General features: G+C 41.7%; 1 protein-coding gene across 1 annotated transcript; it reads right to left on the bottom strand.

Annotated features, from left to right (window-relative positions):
• Positions 1 to 253: 253 nt before the first annotated feature.
• GTF3C4 (general transcription factor IIIC subunit 4) lies at positions 254 to 24627 on the bottom strand. The gene is made up of 5 exons (XM_054502289.2): positions 24271 to 24627; positions 15390 to 17216; positions 11492 to 11622; positions 7870 to 7958; positions 254 to 6318 (listed from the first exon to the last, which is right to left on the bottom strand). The coding sequence occupies exons 1-5, from the start codon at positions 24625 to 24627 to the stop codon at positions 6254 to 6256; spliced, it is 2469 nt and encodes an 822-aa protein (XP_054358264.1). The 3' UTR covers positions 254 to 6253.
• Positions 24628 to 24633: the final 6 nt, after the last annotated feature.

The raw sequence follows: 24633 nt of genomic DNA, 5'->3' as shown, positions 1-24633 counted from the left end.
CATATTACTGAACCTCTGTTACTTCCCCTTACATTCCTCCTCCTTTTTCTGGAATAGACAACCTAAGACTTACTGACTTGGTTCTGAGGTAGTTGCTAGTGGCCAGTTCCCTAACTCTTCCCTCACAGAGCTCTTTCCTCCTTGTCTGCCCATGCCCGGGCATTACTTAACTTTGTTGGGGGTACTCAGGGTTTCAGAGGTTTCCAAGCTTTGCTATAAACCGTGGCAACTCCATAAAACAGACACGCATATACAAATAATTATGTTATTTATTTTGAATAAAAAAGTGGCCAAAATAACAATACTAATGGCTCTGTATACAAACCACAATGTATTCAAGGTTATCTCACATTTACAAAACTGCCATTATGTACAGCACTACATATTCACAGCAACTCTATTAGACTCTAAGTACTAGAATCATGTAAGCAATTGAGGGGAATCCCAAATGAGAAAGAGCTAAAACCAATGGTAGTTCATCAATTGCAGAAATGGCCAACCAGTGACTTGGTAAAGAAACAGAGGTTCTGCTACCCTTTTAACAAGTAATAACTAAAATATGATTACCCCACAGGACCTTATACTGACAAACCATCCTTCCCAAATTTCCATTTCATTTTCTCCATCATCTTCCCCACTTCAAAATTTTCCTAGGAACCTCAGCTCTAATATTAGATAAAAACGCAGGACACTGATATGTAATCTTCAGGAAAAGGTTAAGTAGTGCTAAAGATATGGAATGATCTGGTTCAACCCAAAAAAGCCAGTTCAAACCCAAGAAAGAACTGCCCTCTTCTGGCAGGAGTAGCTTTGTAGTGTTCAGGGGAAGTGAACCACATTTCATCCTGATGAGGCAGGAAGTTACTCACTCATTCTACATGTCATGAGCACCTACCCTGTGCAAGGCACTTTACATTAGGTGCTGCAGGAAAAACAAAGATAAAACAATTCCTGCCCTTGAGGAGCTTACAATCTAATAATGAAAACTATGTACATATATACAATGGAGAGAAGTCACCAACTTTTCTGGATTGGGGGGTATTCCAAGCAAAATGCATTGTTATCAAACTTTTTTTTTTTAAACACCAAAAGTCTACAAAACATTCCACCTAATCGGATGGTAAGAATTGAAAAAGCATCTCCTTTCCAAAACCTTATGTTTTTAGATGACTGTTCTGTTTATTTCAAAAAAAAAGTCATAGGTAAACACATATATAATTCAAAGCCAAGCACAAGATTTAGTACAGGCATTGGGTAAACATAAAACATGTAACACTGTACACAACACAGACTTATTTTTCTATATAGTCTTTTCTGTATAAACAAGTTTGATATTCACTTTCATACATCAAAGTACAAATCTGAGTCAAAGCCTTGAAAACAACATAATTCTTAGGACGTTTTGCATTTAATTTTCCATTAGTGGAGAGAACCCTAAACCTTACCAGTCTGCTAGCCAAATGTAAACTGTTAAAGTATGAAATGCCTCAAAGCCATAATTATCTCTTACATTATCCAATTTGACCATTTTACAGGATTTTTTTTTTAATGAAAGTAACAGGATTTCATGACAGTGAGGCAACTTTTTACTTTAAAAACAAGCATAAGATTTAGAGTTCTAAACTTTAATTCTAACCAACCCATTTACAGTATTTCACTTAGCCTATACCTTATTTTGCATAAGAGTATAATCTTACACTTTCGTCAACTCTTCTCAAACCCAGAAAGAATGAATACCTTCTTAGATCATGTTGGCAAAGCATATAATATTGATTTAAACAACTCTCTGGTTAGGACCCCAGATTTTATAGTAGGTCTTGGCCCTAGAGTATAGTTATGACTCAGAAAATACAAGATAAGCTGAACCACCTAATTAAAGGGGTTGGAGGAGAAATATTCATATACCAAAAGAATTAACCTCTTTCTAGGACAGCTTTACAAATAACTACTCCTCTGTCAAATTTATTTCCACAGCAAGTTTTCAAAAACAGCACCATGTTAAACCATCTATGCAGATGGCAGGCTACATCCTATCAATGAGACATGGACTGGCTAACAAGTCCTGACAATGATTTATATCTGTGCCATGGAAATGAGTTTACAATCTTCTGAAAAACCCCACTTCTTCATCAGGATAGTGATTCTGTACTACTTTAGATAACTAGAAGCAACTCGGTATTTTTGGAGTTTGGCTGAATTCCATTAAAGGACAGTTGCACTTCACATGCTCTACACTAGGTTGAACAGCAGATACCATGCTAGCAGACATGAAGCAGATCTTTACTCCAAAAACCTCTTTTAGCTTCAAGAAAGAGCAGTTCTAAGTATAACTATGAGAGACCTGAGACATAGTCTAAAGCTGTTTGAGGCTGCCAGTTGATACTTGCACTAATGGCAAAAATAAAAACAGTTCATTACAGTTAGATCCTTTAGAGGGATTTTTGATGACCCAACCTTGAAGGCAAAGGTTCCATTCTTGAGACACTCCCCAGTCTCACTGAATTGCTAAACTCCAACGCACAGAGGAACAGTGAAAGAGCATAAAGATACATCATAATGAATTATGGAAACCATGCAGAGACTCAAAACAGTCCATGGTGGGCTAATTGTAAAGACATTCCTGTATTTGTCTGCCTATTTGCCGTCTGTACTTACTTTGAATATAACCCATTCAGCTTAGCTTAACCATAATTTTTGCTTATGAAGAAGAATATTGGCTGGGGGTGGGAGTGAGGGGAAACAGGTGGTGGGAAGGAGCTAAAATTTCACATCCCTTAGCCCAAAGTCAAACCAAGAGCTACTGAGCACCCTGACAAGGAAATTATAGTTAAGTTTTGAAGAAAACCAGATACAATTAATACTATTACCTTTAGAAAGAAATATTACCAATAGTTTCTTCTAGGAAGTGAGACCCACTACACAATTTAGCTTTTAGAAATTTTACCATTAATCTATTTTTCTTTCCAACATGTAATCTGTTAGCTCTGTGTTCTCAAGTAGAGAGAACTAAAGGAATGGAAACCAAGAGGGCATCTGGGGGGAAGGAAAGGCAAGAGAGAGTGGTCAGGAGCAGAAACGATGGGAAGATCCTGTGCCAATCAACCAGTGGCCCCAATTCCTGTTTCCATTCCAGGAATTGCAGCAATTCACAAACTCTGAGGCAGTTTAACTGCTGCAGAGAAAAGATGCTCATAAAACCAGTACTGTCATTCTCTTAAGCACCAATAAGCATCAACTTCTTTTGCATCTTATTTGATACCATTATAATTACAAAATAATTGAAATATTTAATTATTGCCTTTTAATATTCTTTTTAACCTAATTAACATGTTAAACTTGCTGATAGGTCCAGCCTGCATACTTCAACATTAACATTCTCAAAAACTTCTTAGAGGGAAAAGCAGAAAAATGTCATATTCAACTATGAGCTTTGCCAGTGGCTCTAGTAACTTCTGACATTGAAAAATAATTGGTAGTTTTGGCAGATATAATAGTAGGTAGAGATTGCTTGAAGTCTGCCTGGTGGACACATAAGGATTTCAGAATGAATATCAAGCATAACAAGCTATCAATTTCTTATCTAGAATAATAAGAACAAATTAACCCCAGGTAGAGAAAATGTGATACATATGTGGATATCAGACTCCCCAAATGCAACCGTGTTGTAGCTTAAAGGGTCTGATTGTATAGAATCTTTGCTCCTGTGCTTTAAATGCAGTGCAACAATAGCACTTCCACTCTCTCTCCAGTTCCTGAAACAGTTGTTATGGTCACAGCTGAAAGCAACTTGAAATCTACCAAATAAGATCAGGCAAATTTTAGGACGGTATAGAGGATGTAAGTTTGAACTGCAAGAGGCACTTAAAAAACTTCTGGTGCCATTCTCACTTTTCCAAGGTTGCACTGAGCAACACACTCCCAGGAGGTATGCTGACCCTCAGAGAAATTCAAAAGCACTATTTGTGAGGCTGCCATTAACTCAAAATCTCCTGTTTCCCCAGCTCTGTAGCTTTACCTCCATGGGTGTGAGACAGGGACAAGGGCAGGGAAAGGCCTTCCAACTGGGTATGTGGAAACTTGGGGGAGGCAGGTGGTGGCTAGATTTTAGGGTCTTAACAATGCCATTGGGTCCAGTCCCTGCAGTGAGTCCACGTTCTAGAAAAACTGTTGCCATGTTTACTCCTACAGAGACATACAAAAAAATTTGGGAGATCCTCTCTAGTTACTCCCAGTACATTTTCTCAAAAATGCACAACTGCTTTAAATAAAAACCTAAGTTTTAAATGGCAGCAGTCCAAAATTCCCCAGTAAGAACAAATCTCCACTGATTCTAATTGGGGGGGGAAGTGAAACTATGCCATAATGATTAAAACTGCAATAATTTTTTGACATGATCTCAATTTTTACTCTTATTTATTGTAAAGTGAAAAAAACAGCCGCAGACACAAATGACTTCCACCATACAATGTTCTGAATTCTGTTACTCATGATTTCAATGCTGCTTGGTTTCTTTCTTGAAAATCAATAATGGATAAACACTCTTCTTGAAATTACCACCAAATGAGAAAAATAAGCAGAATAGCAAATACATGATTAAACATAGGAGACAAAACAGCAATTTGAATAGGAAACAGAAAACATTTCTGAGCAGACTGTTTAGAAGTGCCTCCAAGGGCTGGTCTCCACTACCTATCAATGCGGGGTGGGGGTGGGGAGGTTGCCGTTATGGTATCATCTAAGTACCAACTTTTTTTTTTTTTTTTTGAGGCAGTCTCCAGTCTCACCCAGGCTGAAGTGCAGTGGTGCCATCTCGGCTGACTGCAGCTTCTGCCTCCTGGGTTCAAGTGATGCTCCTGCCTCAGCCTCCTGAGTAACTGGGATTACAGGCATGTGCCACCATGCCAGGCTAACTTTTGTATTTTTAGTAGAGACAGGGTCTCGCCATATTGCCCAGGCTGGTCTCAAACTCCTGGCCTCAAGTGACCCGTCTGCCTCGGCCTCCCAAAGTGCTGGGATTACAGGTGTGCACCACCACGCCTGGCTAATTTTTGTATTTTTAGTAGAGACACGGTTTCACCACGTTGGTTAGGCTGAACTCCTGACCTTGTGATCTGCCTGCCTTGGCCTCCCAAAGTGCTGGGATTACAGGCATGAGCCACCACGCCCAGCCCCATCTGAGACATCTTAACAGACCACTGGGTGGGTAGGGGTTGGGGGCAGAACCTGGATTCCAAATATCAAGAGACTGTGCAGAGGAAAGAAATTCCCAGGCTCTGTTCAACTGAATTGCACAAGCTTACAGCACCAGAGCTCAAGGGTCTCACTTCTGAGCTGTCCCTCTCTAGAAGTCTCCAGACAGACCCCTGGATACTAAATGAAACATCTGGAAATGTCAACATTAAAAATACTAAAAGTCTTATTACTAAAAGAGGAAAATATCTTTTTTTCCTCTGTACAAATAGCTCATCTAGGCTACCACAGTTAAGTCTGAAGCAGGGCTGTGGCGTGGGTGAACTACAGTATTTGACATCTTTATACGGATTAAGGAGTTGGGTCAGGAAACCTGATGACACAGGAGAGAATGAAAAATAAGTCACGATTATTCATTACAATAGTCACCAGATCATTTGACACATTAAATTTTAGTCTTAGCTTCAACTTAAGAATATAGAGTTTTAGGAAAATGTTTTCCATATGCATAAAAAACAAGAATGGAGGGATGCAGACCAGCAGCTATTTTCTGAGAACAAAACATCAGCCCATGTGTTGCTTTACACTTTTAATCTCTGTTGATACATCAGATGCCACGGACCAAGCAATTTAAGTTCTGGAGCCCAAAGGCAGTTCCAGACCAAAGCAAGGATTAAAACCTAACTCAACCCAGCAAGGTCCTTATCCAAGCTCTCTAGAAGAGACCATTCTGTTTCTAGAAATGACGGGACATTGTGTTCAAATTGCTTCTGTCAAGATACTTAAAAATAAGTGTTCCTCATTGGTTACAAAGCTGGGGCTAATGCTCATCTCAAAATGACTCCAACTCTCTGAGTCCAGCCATTTCAAAGGACAGCCTTTAGTCCCTGGAGATGGAGAGTGCCCTTCAGAAATGAGCTCCAGGGGCCCTCTTTACAATCACCAAGGACTTCTCTCCACTCGTGAGGGTCCGGCTTCCTCCAGTGCATCCTTCTTTTCAGGCTGGAGGAAGTTTTCTATGGCAGAGTTCATCATGCCCTTCCATCTTCCTGTCACTGATTATTTAGAAGACAGGAGAATCACAGAAAGGGCAGGGGCTTTGCAGTAACCTCTTAATCCAGTCGGGATCTGCAAAAGGAAGACAAGTGGTATCAACTGTTAGCTTCGGAAAAGACAGTCAGAAGGGATGACTACCAGACTGTAGCGTTGAGAGACGGGCATTCTGGTCCCAACTCTGCAATGAACCAGCTACATATCCCTAGACAAAGCACTTCACTTCTTTGGGCTTCGGTTTCTATCATTCCAAATGAGGCTGGACTAAACTTGTGGTTCACAAAGTTAAGTGTAAGGAAACAGGAAAATAAGGGTAATGAAGAATGTTTCATAAAGCTAAATTTATTCAATTTAAAGAAAGGAGTATATTCCGAGAATGTGTTCTTCATACATTGTTAATGTTAAAATATTCTCTCATAAAATTACAGTAATAGGAATTTTTTAAAAATGCTATGCCCTCGAGAAATAAAAATGTGGCAACACTGGTCAAATCCTCGTCTTTCATCTATGAAAAACTCTATTCCAGTGCTTTTCTTAGATCCAGTAGCTTCTCATTCTTCCCAAAAGCTTTAAATGGCTAGACTCAAAGTCAATGGGTAAGATTTTTAAAGTTTCAATCTCTTCCAGATTTCCTGCCTAAGCAGCGTATCAATTATCAATTGCAGTAAAAATTTAAAAGTTCCCAAAAATGTGTTTCAAAATAATCCATCAGGAGGGAGGTGGGTGAGGGAACTACACATGAAACAGAAAAGGCCATGAGTCAATAATTTCTGAAGTGATGGGCACACAGTGGTTTATTATACTCTTCTCTTGCCTTTTGTGTATGATTGTAGTTTCCCTAATAAAAAGCTACAACAGAACACAAGGTATCAATATACCAACTTATGAGAATTAGAGAGCTTCTGCCAGTTTAGAGCAAAACTCAAGAATTTATGTAGTTTTATATAGAATGCTGTTTGTTTCAGCTGAGAATAGAATATTCCCCCCAAAATACACACAAAATTGTATATTCTGTATCTAGTTAGCTCACTTGGTTAGGGTGCATTATTAACGTCAGGACAAAATCTGACATTTGCATCATTATTAAATCACTAATTCCTGCCCACTCTACAATCTTATTTCCAGGTAGTTATCTCAGAAACGGATGACATTAGAACTATCAGGAAACAGCACATAGACCAACCAAGAAAAAACCCATCACGGCTACTGGAAGAATGACTCCAAGTGAATATCCTATTACTGGTTCAATAATGTCTTCGTATACAGTATCATCCACAGAGTTTACATTCAAATATAATCTATCTATGTCATCTACTGAAACAAGCTCTGACATTTTTTGGAATGAATAATTTGTTTGCAGTGACAGAACAGCAACTGCAGACACACTTAACTCACATACTAAATGCAGTAAGCACTTCAATATGACATATTCCAATGGCCATGTTTTAGTTAGCTGTGGCTTCACGGTAACACCGTAAAGAGCAGTAGGAGCCTGCTCCCCACCCCCAACCCCAGACAACACAATACAAGAAGTGTAGAGTATGACTTGAACTGTTATTCTGGGGCGCTGGCCCTCTGCCAGCATGCTCCACCCACCCACCCTCCCAAGTAAGGGAAAGCATTCACCTTCTGGAGCTGGATGCCGGGCAATGCTGTCATGGAGCAAACACCTTCTATATATCAAACTCTGGCAGGACTGGTAGGTTAAGAAGCACCTGAAAGAAGACAGACTGTATTGGCAAGGGAGAGGGTTTGCTCTACTAACACTCAGAAACTGATGTTTCTCCATCACAGAGAGTTATCATAAAACCACACATTAACCAAGTGAAAGCATGATACTCATACATTCACGCAACAATGTTATCCCCCTGTGCACCAAAGCTGGCCAAACCTATACTCCATGCTTAGCAAAGAGACACAAAGGTTCTAATCCAGGTAGATTGCAGTTTTCCTGTTTGAGCATCAGAAAAGAATTTAGTCTGTCCATAACTGACTGCACTCTGAATTCTTGATATGTTTTTTAAAAATTGATCATGTATTATATTGAGAATTATTTGTTAGGTTTTTTGTTGTTGCTGTTGTTTTGAGACAGGGTCTCGCTACCTTGCCCAGCCTAACCTTGAACTCCTGAGCTCAAGTGATCCTCCTGCCTAAGCCTCCCAAGTAGCTGGGATTACAGGCATGTGCCACTGGGCCCAGCTTTCTAATAGTTAAGATTAGAAAGTGTCTTTAAGACTCTGACAGTACACTAGGGAAAACCCTGAAGAATATCGAAGGCAAAATTAATGGTGCAAAAAAATGACAGGACACTAACAAATGTTCACAGGTTCAATTTCATCCAAGGATTATTCATTGACCATCTACCAGCGCCAGGCAAATTAGGACAGGTGGGATGCAATGAGATGGGAAAGAGTACATCCGGGTTGCAGGGAAGGTTTCCCAAAAGATAAGTTTTCAGGTGAGCAACTAAGGAGCAGAAAATACAAAGGAGGAGGTTAGGGGAAGGGACTCCAAGCAGGTGCACCTTGAGTAAAGAATTGGATATCTAGGAAGCAAGATTACAACTGAGTGACAGCAAGCACTGGTTCTCACCTAGAGAAATCATACTGGGGTATTTCAGCCCTAACTTTAGTCAGTAAAAATGAAAACAGTTTTCCTGAAAGAACCCATCTAGGAGACATTAATGTGTAATGCTTACACATGTGGCTTCTGGAGACAGAATGTCAGGTTCTGAGCTATGCCACAAACCACCACTGTGACTTGGGCAAATTATTTAACTTCCCCAGGCCCCAATCTCCTCATCTGTAAAAACAAAAGTAATCATGATGCTCCCCATACATGGTTGTTGCAAAAATACATTCCACCTATCCTTATTTGCCTGGCCCTGGTAAAGGCTCAATGAATAATCTTTGGATGGAACTGAACCTGTGAACATTTGTTAGTGTCCTGTCTCTTTTTGCACCATTAATTTTGCCTTCAATATTCGTCAGGGTTTTCCCCAATGTACTGTCAGAGTCTTAAAGACAGTAGTTATACCCAACCTTAACTAACAGAAAGCCAGGTGCAATGGCACATACCTGTAATCCTAGTAACTTATTTTCACAACCACCATACTACAGTAACTTAATACATGTGTACAGCTTAGACTGTGCCTGGCATATTAATAGCACTCAATATATGTTTTTATTTTTATTACTAACCTAAAATATACTATAAGCTTATTTCCTATTCTTTCCTCTTAAAAAGTCTGAACACTCAAATTAGAAAAAGTGTAGAAGCCAGGCGTGGTGGTACATGCCCATAGTCCTGGCTGCTCAGGAGGCTGAGGCAGGAGGATCACTGGAGCCCAGGAGTTCTTGTCTGCCATGGGCAACATAGTGAGACCTCATCTCCCCATATCAAAAAAAAAAAAAAAAAAAAGTGTAGGAATGCAATACAAATTGGAAAAAAACCAAATTATCAATAAGGAGGTAAATTATGAAACATTCATACACTAGAAACCTCTATAGCCATTAAGAATGTTATCTTTGTACTGATGTAGAAAGATGTCCATACATTTTGATAATAGAACTGGTGCGTTAAGATGGTACGTGTAGCACAATCTTGTTAAAAATTTGGCTGGATGCAGTGGCTCACACCTGTAGTTCCAGCACTTTGGGAGGCCAAGGTGGATGGATCACCTGAGCCCAGGAGTTCAAGACCAGCCTGGTCAACATGGTGAAACCCCGTCTCTACCAAAAATACAAAAAAAATTAGCTGGGTGTGGTGGCGCATGCCTGTAGTTCCAGCTATAGGGGAGGCTGAGGTGGGACAATCGCTTGAACCCAGGAGGCAAAAGTCGCAGTGAGCCAAGATTGTGCCACTGCACTCCAGTCTGGGTGATACAGCAAGACCCTGTCTCAAAAAAAAAAAAAAAAAAAAAATTAAAAAATTTAGTGCCCACCACGTATTAGGCATTGTTCTAGAAATAGCTGTAAACAAAACACAAAAGTTCCTTTCCTCATACAGCTTTCCATTCTAGAGGAAGGACAAGGAAAAAAATATATTAAATAGTGATAATTATTAAGGAGGAAAATAATAACGCAAGGAAGGAGGATGCAAAGTAATGGGAGGGGAAGGTATGTCGGTGGGGTGTTACAATTTTAGGTATGGTGGCCAGGAAGGCCTAACTGATAATGGGACACTGGAGGAAGCCATGTGGACATGTGCTGGAACAGCATCCTAGGTAGAGGAATCAGCCAGTGTAGACGTTCTGAGGTGGAGGGCACCTCACGTACCTGAGGAATGAAGCCAGTCTGCCTGGAGTGAAGCGAACAAGATGGAGAAATACAGCAGATGAGGTCAGCAGGAGGACAAAGGGAAGAAGGGGCCCCAGGCTGTGTGGCATCTTGTGGATCACTGAGAGGGTTTTAGTTTTACTCATCAGAAACAAGTAGCCAGTGACAAAGTTTTGACACAATCAATATCACGACTATAATGAGAACAGACTGGAGGGGCAAGGATGGAAGTGGGAAGACCAGATGGAAGGTAGCTACAGGTATAATAAGCTGGGCAAGAGATGATGGTGTTTTGGACCAGGGCTGCAGAGGTAGTAACAAAAGGTTGGATTCCAATTTGAAATGCCTATTAAACATCCGAATAGAGGTACTGAGCAGGCAGTTAGATAAACAAGCCTAGACTTAGGGGGAGAGATACAGGCAAAAACTCTATGTTTAAATCATCAGTGTGCAGATGATAAGCAACCGCCCAGGAAAAGTGCTGAGAGAAGAAAAACAGGCAGAAAGACAGACAGCTGAGGTGCCCATCAGCAAAGACAACTGAGAATGAAGAGTCAGAGACAGGACGAAAACCAGGGAGTGCTGTGTCCCGGAAGGCAGGTGATGAAAGTGCTTCAAGGAGGGAGTAATTGTGCCAAATGCAGCCCACAGGTCCAGTAACATGAGGACACACCAAGGTCTTAGAGTGAGGCTAGGAAGAGGAGCCATAATTTGTTCAATTATGAAAATGAACAAATAAAACAAGAAAACTCCTATATATTAAGCAGTAAAAAACTGTCTTTAAAGGCCAACTTGCTTGAGTGATACTGATGAAAAAAGTCCACATCAGGCTTTATAATAGCAGCTTTTCTCCAACAAATTGGCAAGGGCAACAGATAACTGGCATAAAGTTGCTATTCTGTCACATACAGTAGTTTGTGCTACACAAAACTGAAAAATGAGCAGAAGTAGGAACTTTTAAAATGGCTTACCGGAGCCAAATGTGGCCATTGGAACAGACTGCCTGTTTGCGATCTGTGAATGGCAAGATCTCTTTACACAAACTACAGTGCTCAGGGAAAGTCTGTTTGTTCATCTTCTTTGAGATATGTCCAATCAGCACCTAGTAAGACAAAGTAGTCAGCAAAGTTTAGTGTAAGTGCAGGATTTCCTGAAGAAAAAGCCTACAAACACAAAGGGAAAATTAAAAAATAAAGAAAAAAAGAAAAGAGCAATATTTTACAGAAGACAAGAGATTTGCATTTCCATACAGGCTGATTATACTGTCTGAAAAATAAAAGAACTAGAGTTTCAACCTGTGTCAACTAGCTAAATAAAATAAATTTATTCAGGTACTCTGTGACAACAGGGTAAACTGTAACCACTAAGGAGAAAACTGTTCTGAAAACCAAAATCTTATTACTTGCCTTGTTTTAGTTGCTTCTGAAACAAGAATTTCAGAGTTCTGTTAGAAGACAAAGTATTTAGCTATTATTTATAATGTTTTGACTTTAAGAAGAAAAAGCATAATCTCTATAGGCAAAATATTATGTGGAATACTGCTCTCTTTGTAGAACTGTACAAATGTCTATTCTGATGGCCCAAAGACCCATGGCCAGCATGGTCCAGTGGCCTGCAATCTGAGACAAGCTGACCCCACTGCAGAGGCACGGCAAGACCCACGATAGGAGCAAGAAGCTGGGAGTGAGAGAGGTAATGGCACAGGCTCTAGGCCTTTCTTTGCTTCAGTTTTGCTTTTCTCTGCTTTATTAAGATTACACTCTTGGCTGGGCACAGTGGCTCATGCCTGTAATCCCTGCACTTTGGGAGGCCAAGGCAGGTGGATCACTTGAGGTCAGGAGTTCGAGAACAAGTGGCCAACATGGTGAAACCCTGTCTCTACTAAAAATACAAAAATTAGCCAGGCATGGTGGCGCACACCTGTAATCCCAGCTACTCAGGAGGCTGAGGCAGAAGGACCTGCCTGAGCCCGTGAGTGGAGGTTGCAGTGAGCCGAGATTGCGCCACTGCACATCAGCCTGGGTGACAGAGTGAGACTCCATCTCAAGAAAAAAAAAAAAAAAAAGATTATACTGTTTAAAAATAAAAGTCTGGAAAAAAAAACTTGAATCCAATTCACTTTTTTTAAAACTTCACTGGATATGTAATTTGGAGGCTGGGATACACAACCCTCAAGAGTTGTCTTCTCTTACTAGTGATAGTGCCCTTCCAGTTTTGAATCCATTTCTGCTGAACCTCTTAGGGATGAATCCACAAGATTTTGGATTAGTTCACTAAAATTAGTTCACTTACATTTCAAAGGGTGTCTTACTACCTCAGAAGTTGGTAAGCCAGCTATCTTACCTCTTCTGTATATCCTCTACAAATTTAAATCCCATTAATTTTTGGACTTTTTTCTTTTTAGTCTTAAGAATTCTAACATATGGTCCCTTACAGCAAGGATGACCAAACTCACTCTGCTATTCTAGACAGGCCAAACATCCTGATAATGATACAGTGACAAAAACTACTCAGAATTCCTCCCATACATACCTCTATTTTTTCTTTTTCCTTTTTAAGACAGGGTCTCGCTGTTGCCCCGGCTAGAGTGCAGTGGTGAGAACATGGCTCCCCCATCAGCCTCCCAAGTAGCTAGGACTACAGGCCTGTGCCACCACACCAGAATAATTTTTTTTTTTTTTTTTACTTTATGTAGAAACAGGGTCTCACTACGTTGCTCAGGCTGGCCTTGAACTCCTGTGCTCAAGCGATCCTCACACCCTGGCCTCCCAAAGTGCTGGGGTCACAGGCGTGACCACTGTGCCCGGCCCAGATATACCTCAATTTTACATTAAGGAAGGATTGCTATTTGTTCTCAGTAGCCTTGATCTTGGCAAGCTCAACTCCCAACTGTGTTATTCTGACTCACACATTCTCAGTGGGAGTGATAGTCCTTCCAAAGCAGCAAATATTAGTTCTTGGGGGACAAAAAGTTCTTACTCTTTTTACATATAAAGCATAGATATACACACAGTACATAAACAGACACACAAAATACATCTGTGGTATTAAAACTTCATGGGCAGGGGCAATTCGGAAAAAGTGTCTAAAAATGTTCCAGGGGGAGTGATAATTAAAAAAAGGTTAAAAAATGCTAGTTTAACTGTACCAGCATACTAGGCTGATAATCTCCAAAATAATTTATAACTGCTAATAAACCATCCTAGGTTTAAAAAGTCTTCATTTTATGCATATAGTTGGATTTTTAAGACAGGAATGCATGGTCCTCAATAAACTCAGTTGCTACAGACAGGGACGGGTGCGCAATCTTCTGGTTTTTAAACTGGCTCTGTTGGAATCACATCACCATGCTAAATGTAGCTTCCCAGGCTCATGGAGTATCTGGACAATTATTCTAAATCATTACAAACCCAACCTCTAGTACTTTCTAACATGTTTTTGCTAATTTTTCACTGACTCTTATAATAAACCTAACTAGGTCCCATGGCACTGTGATAACCAGAATACTTTTCCAGACAATTTGGAACACAATGAAACAATGTTTAAAAATTAACTTTTTTTTTTTTTGAGATTGGTTTTCGCTCTTGTCGATTGTGCAATGGCACAATCTCAGCTCACTGCAACTTTTGCCTCCCAGGTTCAAGTGATTCTCCTGCCTCAGCCTCCCAAATAGCCGGGATTACAGGTGCCCGCCACCACACCTGGCTAATTTTTATTTTTAGTAGAGATGGGGTTTCGCCATGTTGGCCAGGCTGGTCTCCTGGCCTCCTGACCTTGTGATCCGCTCTCCTCGGCCTCACAAAGTACTAGGATTACAGGCGTGAGCCACCACGCCCAGCCTCAAAAGTTAACTTTTAAAGAAAAGTCAGTTACATGAACAGTGCATGTTAATACTCTTAAGACCACTGCAAACATTCTATGAGCAATAATTTCAAAGGCGAATGTGTGTACACAAATATACACATTCTTTCCAACAAGAAAGTGCAACAAGTGATTGTGAATGGCTTAACATTAAGAACAAAGATACTGCCTTCAATTAATATTTTAAATAAGACTTTAGTCAGTAAGTATCAATCTTTGAAGTAAAAAGGAGTACAGATATTTGTGGTTTTGAATATTTCAGAACACAGTATACTTCTTGGAACACAAGTTCTTCAGGATTTTAGCAGCTGTTAGCTGCAAGAAAGATTCTCTGATCAAGAAGTCTGAGTAATACTGAGCTACACAAAGGTATCGGTTTCTTTTCTGTAGGAAGTCTCAGAACACTTTGAGTGGTAATATGCACTGGGAACCCTAGTGCTCTATTAAGCAACTTAGATTCTATAGAATACATTCTAGATAACACTATAAGTTTGTTCTGTTACCAAAATAAAGACCGTGCCCAGTTTTTGTAAAAATGAGACAGGAGTAATAATTCGTTTACTTTATATGTCTTTCTTGACTAAATCTGAAGATGTCCGTAAGTCCTATCAAATGGAAAACATGTCACTACGCCCCTCCCACAAAACTTTTGTAAAAGAGGAAGGGCAGGGAGCATGGGCATCATATTTCTACGGCCATGACTGCCCATCACATACTACTCAGCTAAATGCAGCCTCTTTGAGCTAATCCAGTCTGGAAAGCTCATCCTGCAAACTTTGCATATCTATTAAGGCCAGTGTGAAGAAGAATCAAAATATTCTTTATATGCTATGAATGCATCCTCTGCATTAATCCACATTTCCTATTTATTACCCCGTACCTCATGCAAATCCATTACCTAAAAAATGTCAAAGCAAAAGTTGAGCTTCAGGAACTCAATTTAGGTCATTTCTTTCTCATGAAGAAGCAGGCTTTACAATTTCAGAGTTTTTGTTAATAAACACCTACCCGTGCAGTTCTGTCATCATACTCTTCATCAGACATTAAAAAGTTACAGAGTCCGCGGGTGGGGATGCTAGTGTTTTCTGTGATCCAGGTGTGCAGATACACTTCTCCTAAGACTCGCTTCATGTGTTCCCTGGTCAAGTGCATCTCCACAGCTTCGATTTTCCCTTGGATTTCCAGGAGTTTCTCTTCCATTGGCTCACGGCCTCCAGCATCTCCAGTTGTGGGGAGCGAGTCATCAGTGGGCTCCTCTACATCCCCTTCCTTGCTCCTCTCCTGCAGGCCTTGCTTCGCCACCTGTTTGGAAGAAGTGCCTTCTTCCTGCTGTTCATCGTCAGCATTGCCCATCCCAGGCGAATCCACTAGTAAGATTTTTGAGTCCTCATGGGTGGGTTTCCACAAGGCTTCTGAAGGGGTTTTCTGCATTGACTGATATAAAATCCTCAGGAGGAAAAGCTTAAAACGCCAAAAATAGGTGACTCCACTGCTTTCAATCTTTTTTTCCAAAGCTTCTTGTAAAAATTGAGGGATATGTTTATCTTTTAAAATCTTCCAGCGTACTAGGTCTATTAAATCGACCTGCTTAAAAAGGTTTTGAACTGAAGATTCCAGGAGCTGAGCAGCTGCCTCTTCAAAGGTTTTGAGAGTAACAAACTGGACCTGGTAGTTCTTGTTAACAGGGTGGAGGCCGTTGATCATGCCCTCAGTGGTAATGATGGCCAGGTACGCACCGCAGGGGCTCACTGCTATCCCGTGAGTCCTCACTGAGCCAAACACATCTGAGAGTTTAATCAACTGGTGTTCAAACTTCAATGCAACATCTGTGAAAATGGGAATCAGCTGCCTCACCTTTCCATCACTGGAGCAAGTATAGACTGTTCCATTCTGTTTGTCTGCAGTCATGGAGACAATCGGCAGTGAGTGAAGGCCTGTGACATGGGAATTGTGAACATTCAGCCCTGCTTTGGAGATCAGAAGAAGACACCAAAATACATAAGAGCCTCTTGCAGCCACGACTAAGCTGCAACTACACTTCTGGTAAGGATGATAAAGTGGCACACATTTGATGCTGTGCACAGGTAACTGGTCCATTTCTTTCCACAAGATAACAGGCTGCCTTAAAGTGAAATAGCCTTTGACTGCTTTGAGATTGACAGGAAGAATTTTTATGGGTCCAAAAGCACTCCCCACAATAAGGCCACTCATTTTTCGATTATTGTGCTCATATTCCCACCAAAACAATACACTGGGAGAGGTGATTCCTGACTCAATCGTGTTGCATGAAGAGATGGATTCTTTTCCTACAAACGGCAGCTGAAACTGCCACACGGCGATATTACCGTTTTCAAAGAGGACAGCCAGGAGCACACTGCCAACGTCCCGGCATTCGTTGTTATGCTTGACCTGCTGGGTGGTACAGATGCCCGACCACTCCATTCTGACTGGGGTCTGCATGCTGTGTCTCCTCTGAAACTCAGCAAAATCCCCGAGATTTCCTTCCGGGGCCTCATTTTTAGAGAGCCTGTAACTGGTCTCATAAAGACGTTCTCCATAGATCTCAGTCAGGTCGACCAGCTGGACCCACTGCAGTCTGTTGAGATTTGCCTGGATGGTCAGGCGATTGTCCATGGTCAGTGCTGCCAAGAGGCACCTGCCATTAGCATCGCAACCCATGGGAGACCAGCTGGTGTACTTGAATCCTCTCATTGGTGGTAAAGCCTTCCCCTCAGGGTTGAACACCCTATCCAACATGAAAGTCTGACTGACCGTGGGGTCCTTGGAGGCGGCGAATTTCTCCTTGCACTCAGCAACTTCTGTTTTTGAGCCAACCTGAAAATAAGAGATATAAAAACTATCAGATGAGCACTTACTCAAGGAGATGGCAATTTTTTTAAAAAAGTCAGAATAAATGTCATTATTCATAGCCTGGTTCCCATATTCTTCTTGGAATTAATATATGCAAGAGAGATGTACTTGATTCTTAAGATTCAACAGAGCATTTACCTGAACTAGTCACAAAACAAAAAAGGTGTTAACAAATTTATGAAAATATGTATCTATATATATCTTTGATACAAATTGATATTTAGATTTTTACAACATCTTTGCAATACAGATGCCAGCTTTAGGTCCTTTATCTAAAATTTCATTCACAAATAATGGCAAGAGCCAACTCCAACTGCTTTGTTTACTGTTTCTATAGAATAATGTTCACTCTAATCAGACTATTCTAGTTGCCACTCCTGAACATTCCCACCTCAGCTTTCCCCGGCTCCCTTGCCTAGTTCTTCTCCCTATGTAAATCCCATCTATCCTACCAGATCTAATTCTCCCTATAAGGCCTTTTGAGGTCATTCAAGCTTTCATTCATCTCTCCCTCCTCCAAGTTCGTAACATGTATGGGACAGTAAGACAGAGTCTCATTCTGTCGCCCGTGCTGGAGTGCAGTGGCACAATCTCGGCTCACCACAAACCCCACCTCCAGGGTTCAAGTGATTCTCCTGCCTTAGCCTCCCAGTGGCTGGGATTACAAGCGTGCACCACCACACCCAGCTAATTTTTGTATTTTTAGTAGAGACGGGGTTTCACCATGTTGGTCAGGCTGGTCTTGAACTCCTGACCTCAAGTGATCCACCTGCCTCGGCCTCCCAAAGTGCTGGGATTACAGGTGTGAGCCACCGTGCCCAGCTGTGAGCTCTTTAATAAGATTTTAAAGGGACATCAAAGATGGAGGAAGAGATAAATGACCAAAAGAAAGTGGTTCAGAACCATAAAAAAATAGGAAAGCTAAAGCCAAAAAGAGCAGATACTAGCCAAAAGATGTTTTGTTATGCTGAAAGCAGGAAGAAGGAAGGACTTTATCCACTGTCTTTAGAGAAATGGATAAAAGAAAAAGAATCCTTCAATTATTTTTTAGTGTCAATTTCCTTTTTCAAAGAGGCTGCTCTTTAAACTGGAAAGGGTAGAACATGATTAAAAGGAAATTCCAGCCTAAGACACACATGGATATAATAAAAGTCACTTGAATAAGTTTAAATTTTCAAGCCTAGAGGAATTACCCTCCAGGACACAGCACTTGGAAGACATTAACTCAGAACCACTTACTACCTCCTAGATGAAGTCTGGACAACTGGGGATGTATCAGAAAATCAGAGTGCAACAAGAGTTAAAAAATATCCCCCATGGCTGAGCATGGTGGCTCACACCTGCACTCCCAGCACTTTGGGAGGCCGAGGTAGGTGGATCACTGGAGACCAGGAGTTTGAGACCAGCCCGGGCAACATAGTGAGGCCCCATCTCTACTAAAAATAGCAAAAAATGAGCGAGGCATGGTGGTGGGCACCTGTAACCCCAGCTACTTGGGAGGCTGAGGCAGGAGAACTGCTTGAACCTGGGAGGCAGAGGTTGAAGTGAGCCGAGATTACGCCACTGCACTCCAGCCTGGGTGATGGAGCCAGGCTCTGGAAAAAAAAAAAAATCCCCCAAATGGTAAGTAAATAACAAAAACTACAGACCATTAAGCCTAACAGAAAATTCCTCAATGTATTAACAAATGAATAGTTTGTGCAGACAGGAGTGATGATTAGAAACAAGCAAAGGATGGCTGGGCGTAGTGGCTCACGCCTGTAACCCCAGCACTTTTGGAGGCTAAGGCGGGCGGATCATGAGGTCAGGAGGTGGAGACCATCCTGGCTAACACAGTGAAACTCTGTCTCTACTAAAAATACAAAAAAATTAGCCAGGTGTGGTGGTGGGTGCCTGTAGTCCCAGCTACTCAGGAGGCTGAGGCAGGAGAATGGCATGAACCCGGGAGGTGGAGCTTGCAGTGAGCCAGGATCGTGCCACTGCACTCCAGCTTGGGCAACAGAGCAAGACTCCGTCTCAAAAAAAAAAAAAAAAAGAAACAAGCAAAGGGTAACCGGAATAGTCTATTCTTATTCTCTTTTCTGCTAAAGATTGCTAGATGACATAATAGATAAGCAAATAAAATGAAATGTAAATAGAAAATTGTCTACGAAATAGAGAACTAACTTTTCCTACAGCATGTTTCACAGTACACTACTCCCTTTAATTGTCCCTTGAAAAATAGTTCTATGGCCAAACAAGCTTTGGAAATACTATATATTACATGTCATTCTCCCTTGAAAAGTGACACAAGGACACTAAATGCCTCAGCCAGGGAACTACTATAAAGACCTACTGAGCCACAGGAAGCCAAACTTTTTTTCCTTTTTAAACAACAGAGCCTTTTTTTTGGAGGTGGGGGAGGTAGTTATTACCCTTTATTATCCAAAAGTATGTGGAATACTTTGGGAATGGTGTTTTAGGCAGTGTATCTTGATTTTAGGAAGGCATTTTAAAGTAGTCTCTTGGATATGCTATGAAACTTGCTGGAGAATCACAGACTGAAAATGCCAATTAAATGAGGTGTAGGTGGCTGGCTTGGAAATAAAACAATGCTAACCAAAGCCCGGTGCTTTCTACAGGCAGATAAAATTTGTGAGATGACATAATGAAGCACAACATAATAACTGAAAATCTGTGCTATGACACCAGACTACGTGGGTTCAAATGTTGGCTCTGCTACATACCAGCTCTGTGTGCGCAAACTGCTTAAACCTTCTGACCTTAATTTCCTCATTTATAAATGAGACTAATACATGTCCCATAAAGTTAGGAAAGTTAAACAAGTCAATGTATCAAAGCATATATTAAGTGCTCGATAAAGTTACCTACGATAATTGTTAATTTACTCTGAGGATTAAGTTAAAAAAAAAACTTTTGAGAGTCCTCTCTGTTACCCTGGCTGCAGTGCAGCTGGCGTGACTACAGCTCACTGCAGCCTCAACCTCCCGGGGTCAAGTGATCCTTTCACCTCAGCCTCCTGAGTAGCTAGGACCACAAGTGCACACCACCATGCCTGGCTAATTTTTAAAATTTTTTGTAGAGATGCCGTCTCCCTATGTTACCCAGGCTGGTCTTTAACTCCTGGGCTTAAGCGATCCTCCTGCCTTGGACTTCCAAAGTGTTGGGATTACAGGTGTGAGCCGCAGCACTCAGCCTTAAGTAAATGTTAATAAGATTTTTAATGCTAATAAAAGTATGCAAAAATGCAAGGTAGACATAAAGTTGTGTACCAAATGAAAGGTAGATACAAAATTGTTCATCAAATCCTTTAATACTGTGAACTAAGCAATACTCCTTAAAATAGGTTAAATTTGCTACAAATAAAAGCTACTGTAGAAGTAAACTCACAGGACTGGTAACCCAAAGCAGCAGCACGGGATGAAATAAAGGAAGCTCAAGCAACCCTTGGTCCTACTCATTGTGGGAAGAATTCTTGACAGGATGGAGAGCAGTACAGATCTTGACTGGTAGGAAAAAGTCTTAGGGTTTTGTGTAGCAATTTCTGACATATCAGTTTGAACTAGACTACTGAACCTCCCACCTCCCTCCAACTCTCCCTATCACGAAACTGTTAACAAATCAAGTGTTGAGATGCCCAAGGAGTATACTTAAAAAGTCCAGCTCCCAGGGGCCTGCCCGCAGCCAATCATTTAATTGTACACCATCCAGTTTCCAGTTGACCACTATTAGGTTGGTGCAAAAATAATTGCGGTTTTCACCATTACTTTTAATGGCAAATACTTTTAATACTAACTGTTAGGCACTTTGTCAGCACCTGACAAAAATTCACTTGAAGCTTTTAGACAGTAAGCTTCTTGAGGACAGGTAATAGAGTCCAAAGACAGGCAACAGTTATTTAACTTAATGTAGCAGATGAAGTTAATACTTTCTAAGGCTCCTAACAATTGATGCACAATTCAATTCGGTACACAAATATCAGAATCTGGAACTATACACAAATGACTCACTAGATGAGTCACTAAATCAGTAGTACAATGGGAAAAACAATTCTGACATTCTTAAATCACTATTTCATTGCTTTTCAGATTTATACTGTTCAACTTTATATCATACAATCTTATAAAACAGATGATAATTAATGTCTGAACTATTACATAACTGCAGATTTTCCTGCAAATTCATAATCTAAATAACAGAATTATAGAGGAAAAGCTTCAAAGGTGTTTAGTACGTAGCTTTCTAACAATGCTACACTAAAACTGTGATCTGTGCTGCAGACTGTCCACGGTTTAGGTTAGAGTGAAGGCAGGCTGCACGGCACCGAGCAGATTTAAATCCAGACTGCCAATGGGTGGAGTCATCAAAGAGCTGACACAGACTTCTTTACATTCCTACCGTCACACCAGTTTTAACCCACAGAGGGCTCTTGTAGAACTGCAGGGACAACTCAGCATTCATTCACTTCAATCAGTCTAAAAAGACTGCTAAATGACTGATGGTTTATGTGATGTGCATATTAAAAAAAAAACAGTACAGAAGGGGAAGATGTTACTAATTAATTTCATGGAAGCCATTTGTCAACTGTAAGAGGGCTATATAAGGATTTCCTGTTACTAGTTAGCAGTTGTGGTAAATGTCAAGTGAGGCAAAATGACGGTCAAAATTTTATCAGAATACTCATGTCCACAACCACGACATTAATCCAGACTCCTACTCCTTCATACCTGTATAACTGCATTATATTTTTTCTTTTTTTTTTTTGAGACGGAGTCTCGTTCTGTAGCCCATGCTGGAGTACAGTGGCGCAATCTCGGCTCACAGCAAGCTCCGCCTCCCGGGTTCACGCCATTCTCCTGCCTCAGCGTCCCAGTAGCTGGGACTACAGGCGCCTCCCAGGTTCACGCCATTCTCCTGCCTTAGCCTCCCGAGTAGCTGGGACTACAGGCGCCCGCCACCACGCCTGGCTAATTTTTTGTATTTTTAGTAGAAACAGGGTTTCACTGTGTTAGCCAGGATGGTCTCGATCTCCTGACCTCATGATCCGCTCGCCTCGGCCTCCCAAAGTGCTGGGATTACAGGCGTGAGCCACCGCGCCCGGCCCAACTCATTATATTTTCACCTTGAGCATTTACAGCGTGCCAAGAACTGGGCCAAGTGATTATGTATGTTTAATTTAATCTTCCAAAAAGCCTGAACAACGCTTCATTATCCCCCTTTTATAGATAGGCCTATCTTGTGCCAAAGCCCAATCTCTTCACTTTTATTTTACACTGATCCCAACAATCATCTTCTTGCCTCTATCCAGTAATGTTCCTGAACCACAGCAGGTCACTCTGTGCTAATGAAACTGTAACAGCATCTTAAAGGCTTCCTAGATTGAAGCCAACTTCCTCATACCGACCTTCCAAGTCCACAAACTGGTCTCATCTTACTTTCTCGGACTCTCTAGAAGACCTACTTGAGCTCATGTACTGATCCGTCATTACACAAACAATAGTTAATTATGTTCATGACTTAAACGTGTATGCACATGGGATGAATGCCTCATTCTTGCCACCTGGAATGCCCTTTCCTTCCTTCCTCTTACAAACCAAACACTACCTTCTTTAGGACTGCTGCAGATTCACCACCAGATGACCTGCCCCGTAAGTCTCTCCCCTTCCTATTCCCTCCTTTCTTTACATTCTCTCTGCTAAGGTATAGTTGATGTGCGTATGAACATCCTTGGAAACAGTTAAATTCCTTTACAGCAGAAAATACACCTTTTAAATCACCTTTCTTCTGCCTCCCTCCTTTTGTATTTCTCAATTTCATAGGGTTGCATCTATCTGATTTGTTTACACTTGAACAAATTGTTCGTATCTTCTTCAAGTAGATCTTAGAGGAAGTTTAGTCATACAAGCTGACTAACAATCTAACAACAAAAAGCTGTCTGAAACCTGAATTAAGTATGCTACAAAGTGATGAGGGTTATCTGCACCCTACCTATAGCTAATGACTCATATTTTAAATGGCTTTCCAGAATAAGAGTTTACGAACACATAAACATGTTCTCTATGTGTGGATACACATCTTTACAGTGCTTATCACTACCTGACAGGACCTTACATTTGTGCTTGACTTGCCAAAGAATGTAAGCTTCATAAGGGCAGGGGTTCTGTTTTGTACACTGCTTTATTTCCAGAACATGGGGCAGCACCAAGCAGAGTGGTATTCAAGTATCTATCGAATGTATGAATACACACTTCGACAGATTACATGTAAGCGTACACCTCTATCAAGGATATACGGAAAGTTTTTACACCTCTAAGCAAGTAAAAGGAACGCTATGGCTTACTACTTGACCTTGCGCTTGAAGTTTAAGATAGGCAGTTGTTTCGAATCTTTATTTTCATTCAACATCCCAAAGATGTTTAGCTATTAAAGAAAAACTAAAGTACAAACCCCAAGATCCAGTATTTACCCGTTTGCCCAAGAAGAGGCGAGGACCATTCATAATAAAGTCACTGAAACAATTAAGACAATGGATGGGACCAGTTTTTCTTTTCTGAAGCTAAAGAGGCGCGAGAGGAGGACACACACAGTAGACAAAGCCAGCCAAGAACCTCGGAAAGTCGGCCCCAAACAATAGGAGCAACGACAGAGGAAGGCCCCGGGATGGATCTACAGGGGGTGGAGTCTCAGAAAGCACCACCGAGTAACCCGCTCCATGTGCGGGCCCGACGCAGGGGCGAAGGAGAGGTTGGCGGGACTCAACTCCGGGAAGCCCCCTGGGTGTGTACCTGTGTTTTTGGCGACGGGTGACCTGGGGAAACAGGGTGCAGACAGCTATAGAGCTTTTCTTTTTTTTTTTCTTTTAAGCTGTGGCAACCCTGGCTGCTTAATAAATCCTCAGCGCTCGGTGCGAAGAGGGAAATCCCCGGACAGAGTGTGGGACCGGATTCCCCTGGTACGGATGATGCAGCCGCGAGAGCGGGACACGGGAAGACCCCAGGGATGGCGGGGGATGACTTACTTTGAGGAGACAGCTGTTGAGCGGGGCGGGCACCGAGGTGCGGTGGATAACCAGGTCCTGGCCCGGGTTGTGCACGTCGCAGATAAGCTCCAGCACAGCGATGCTGCGGGCCGTGGACACAGACACGCGGTGGTCCTCGGACCAAGCCAGCGGTTCCAGGCCGCTCACCGCATACTGCAGCTTCACGGCCGGCTCCCGCCGAGTCACCATGAGGCGGAATGCAGCGCTGGGCCCCGGGGCCGCGTCCGCTGCTGGCTCCTTCCCGCCCGCCTCGCCGCCCCCCTCTCCCTCCTCCTCCCCGGACGGCGCAGGCCCGTCGTCCGCGGGCCCCACCCGGGCCTGGTCGGCCGTGTTCATCTTCTC

This window comes from Pongo pygmaeus, chromosome 13 (assembly GCF_028885625.2).
Source record: "Pongo pygmaeus isolate AG05252 chromosome 13, NHGRI_mPonPyg2-v2.0_pri, whole genome shotgun sequence".
NCBI lineage: Eukaryota > Metazoa > Chordata > Mammalia > Primates > Hominidae > Pongo > Pongo pygmaeus.
The sequence above is the reverse complement of the archived record's forward strand: the minus strand, read 5'-3'. Positions and strand labels throughout refer to the sequence as shown.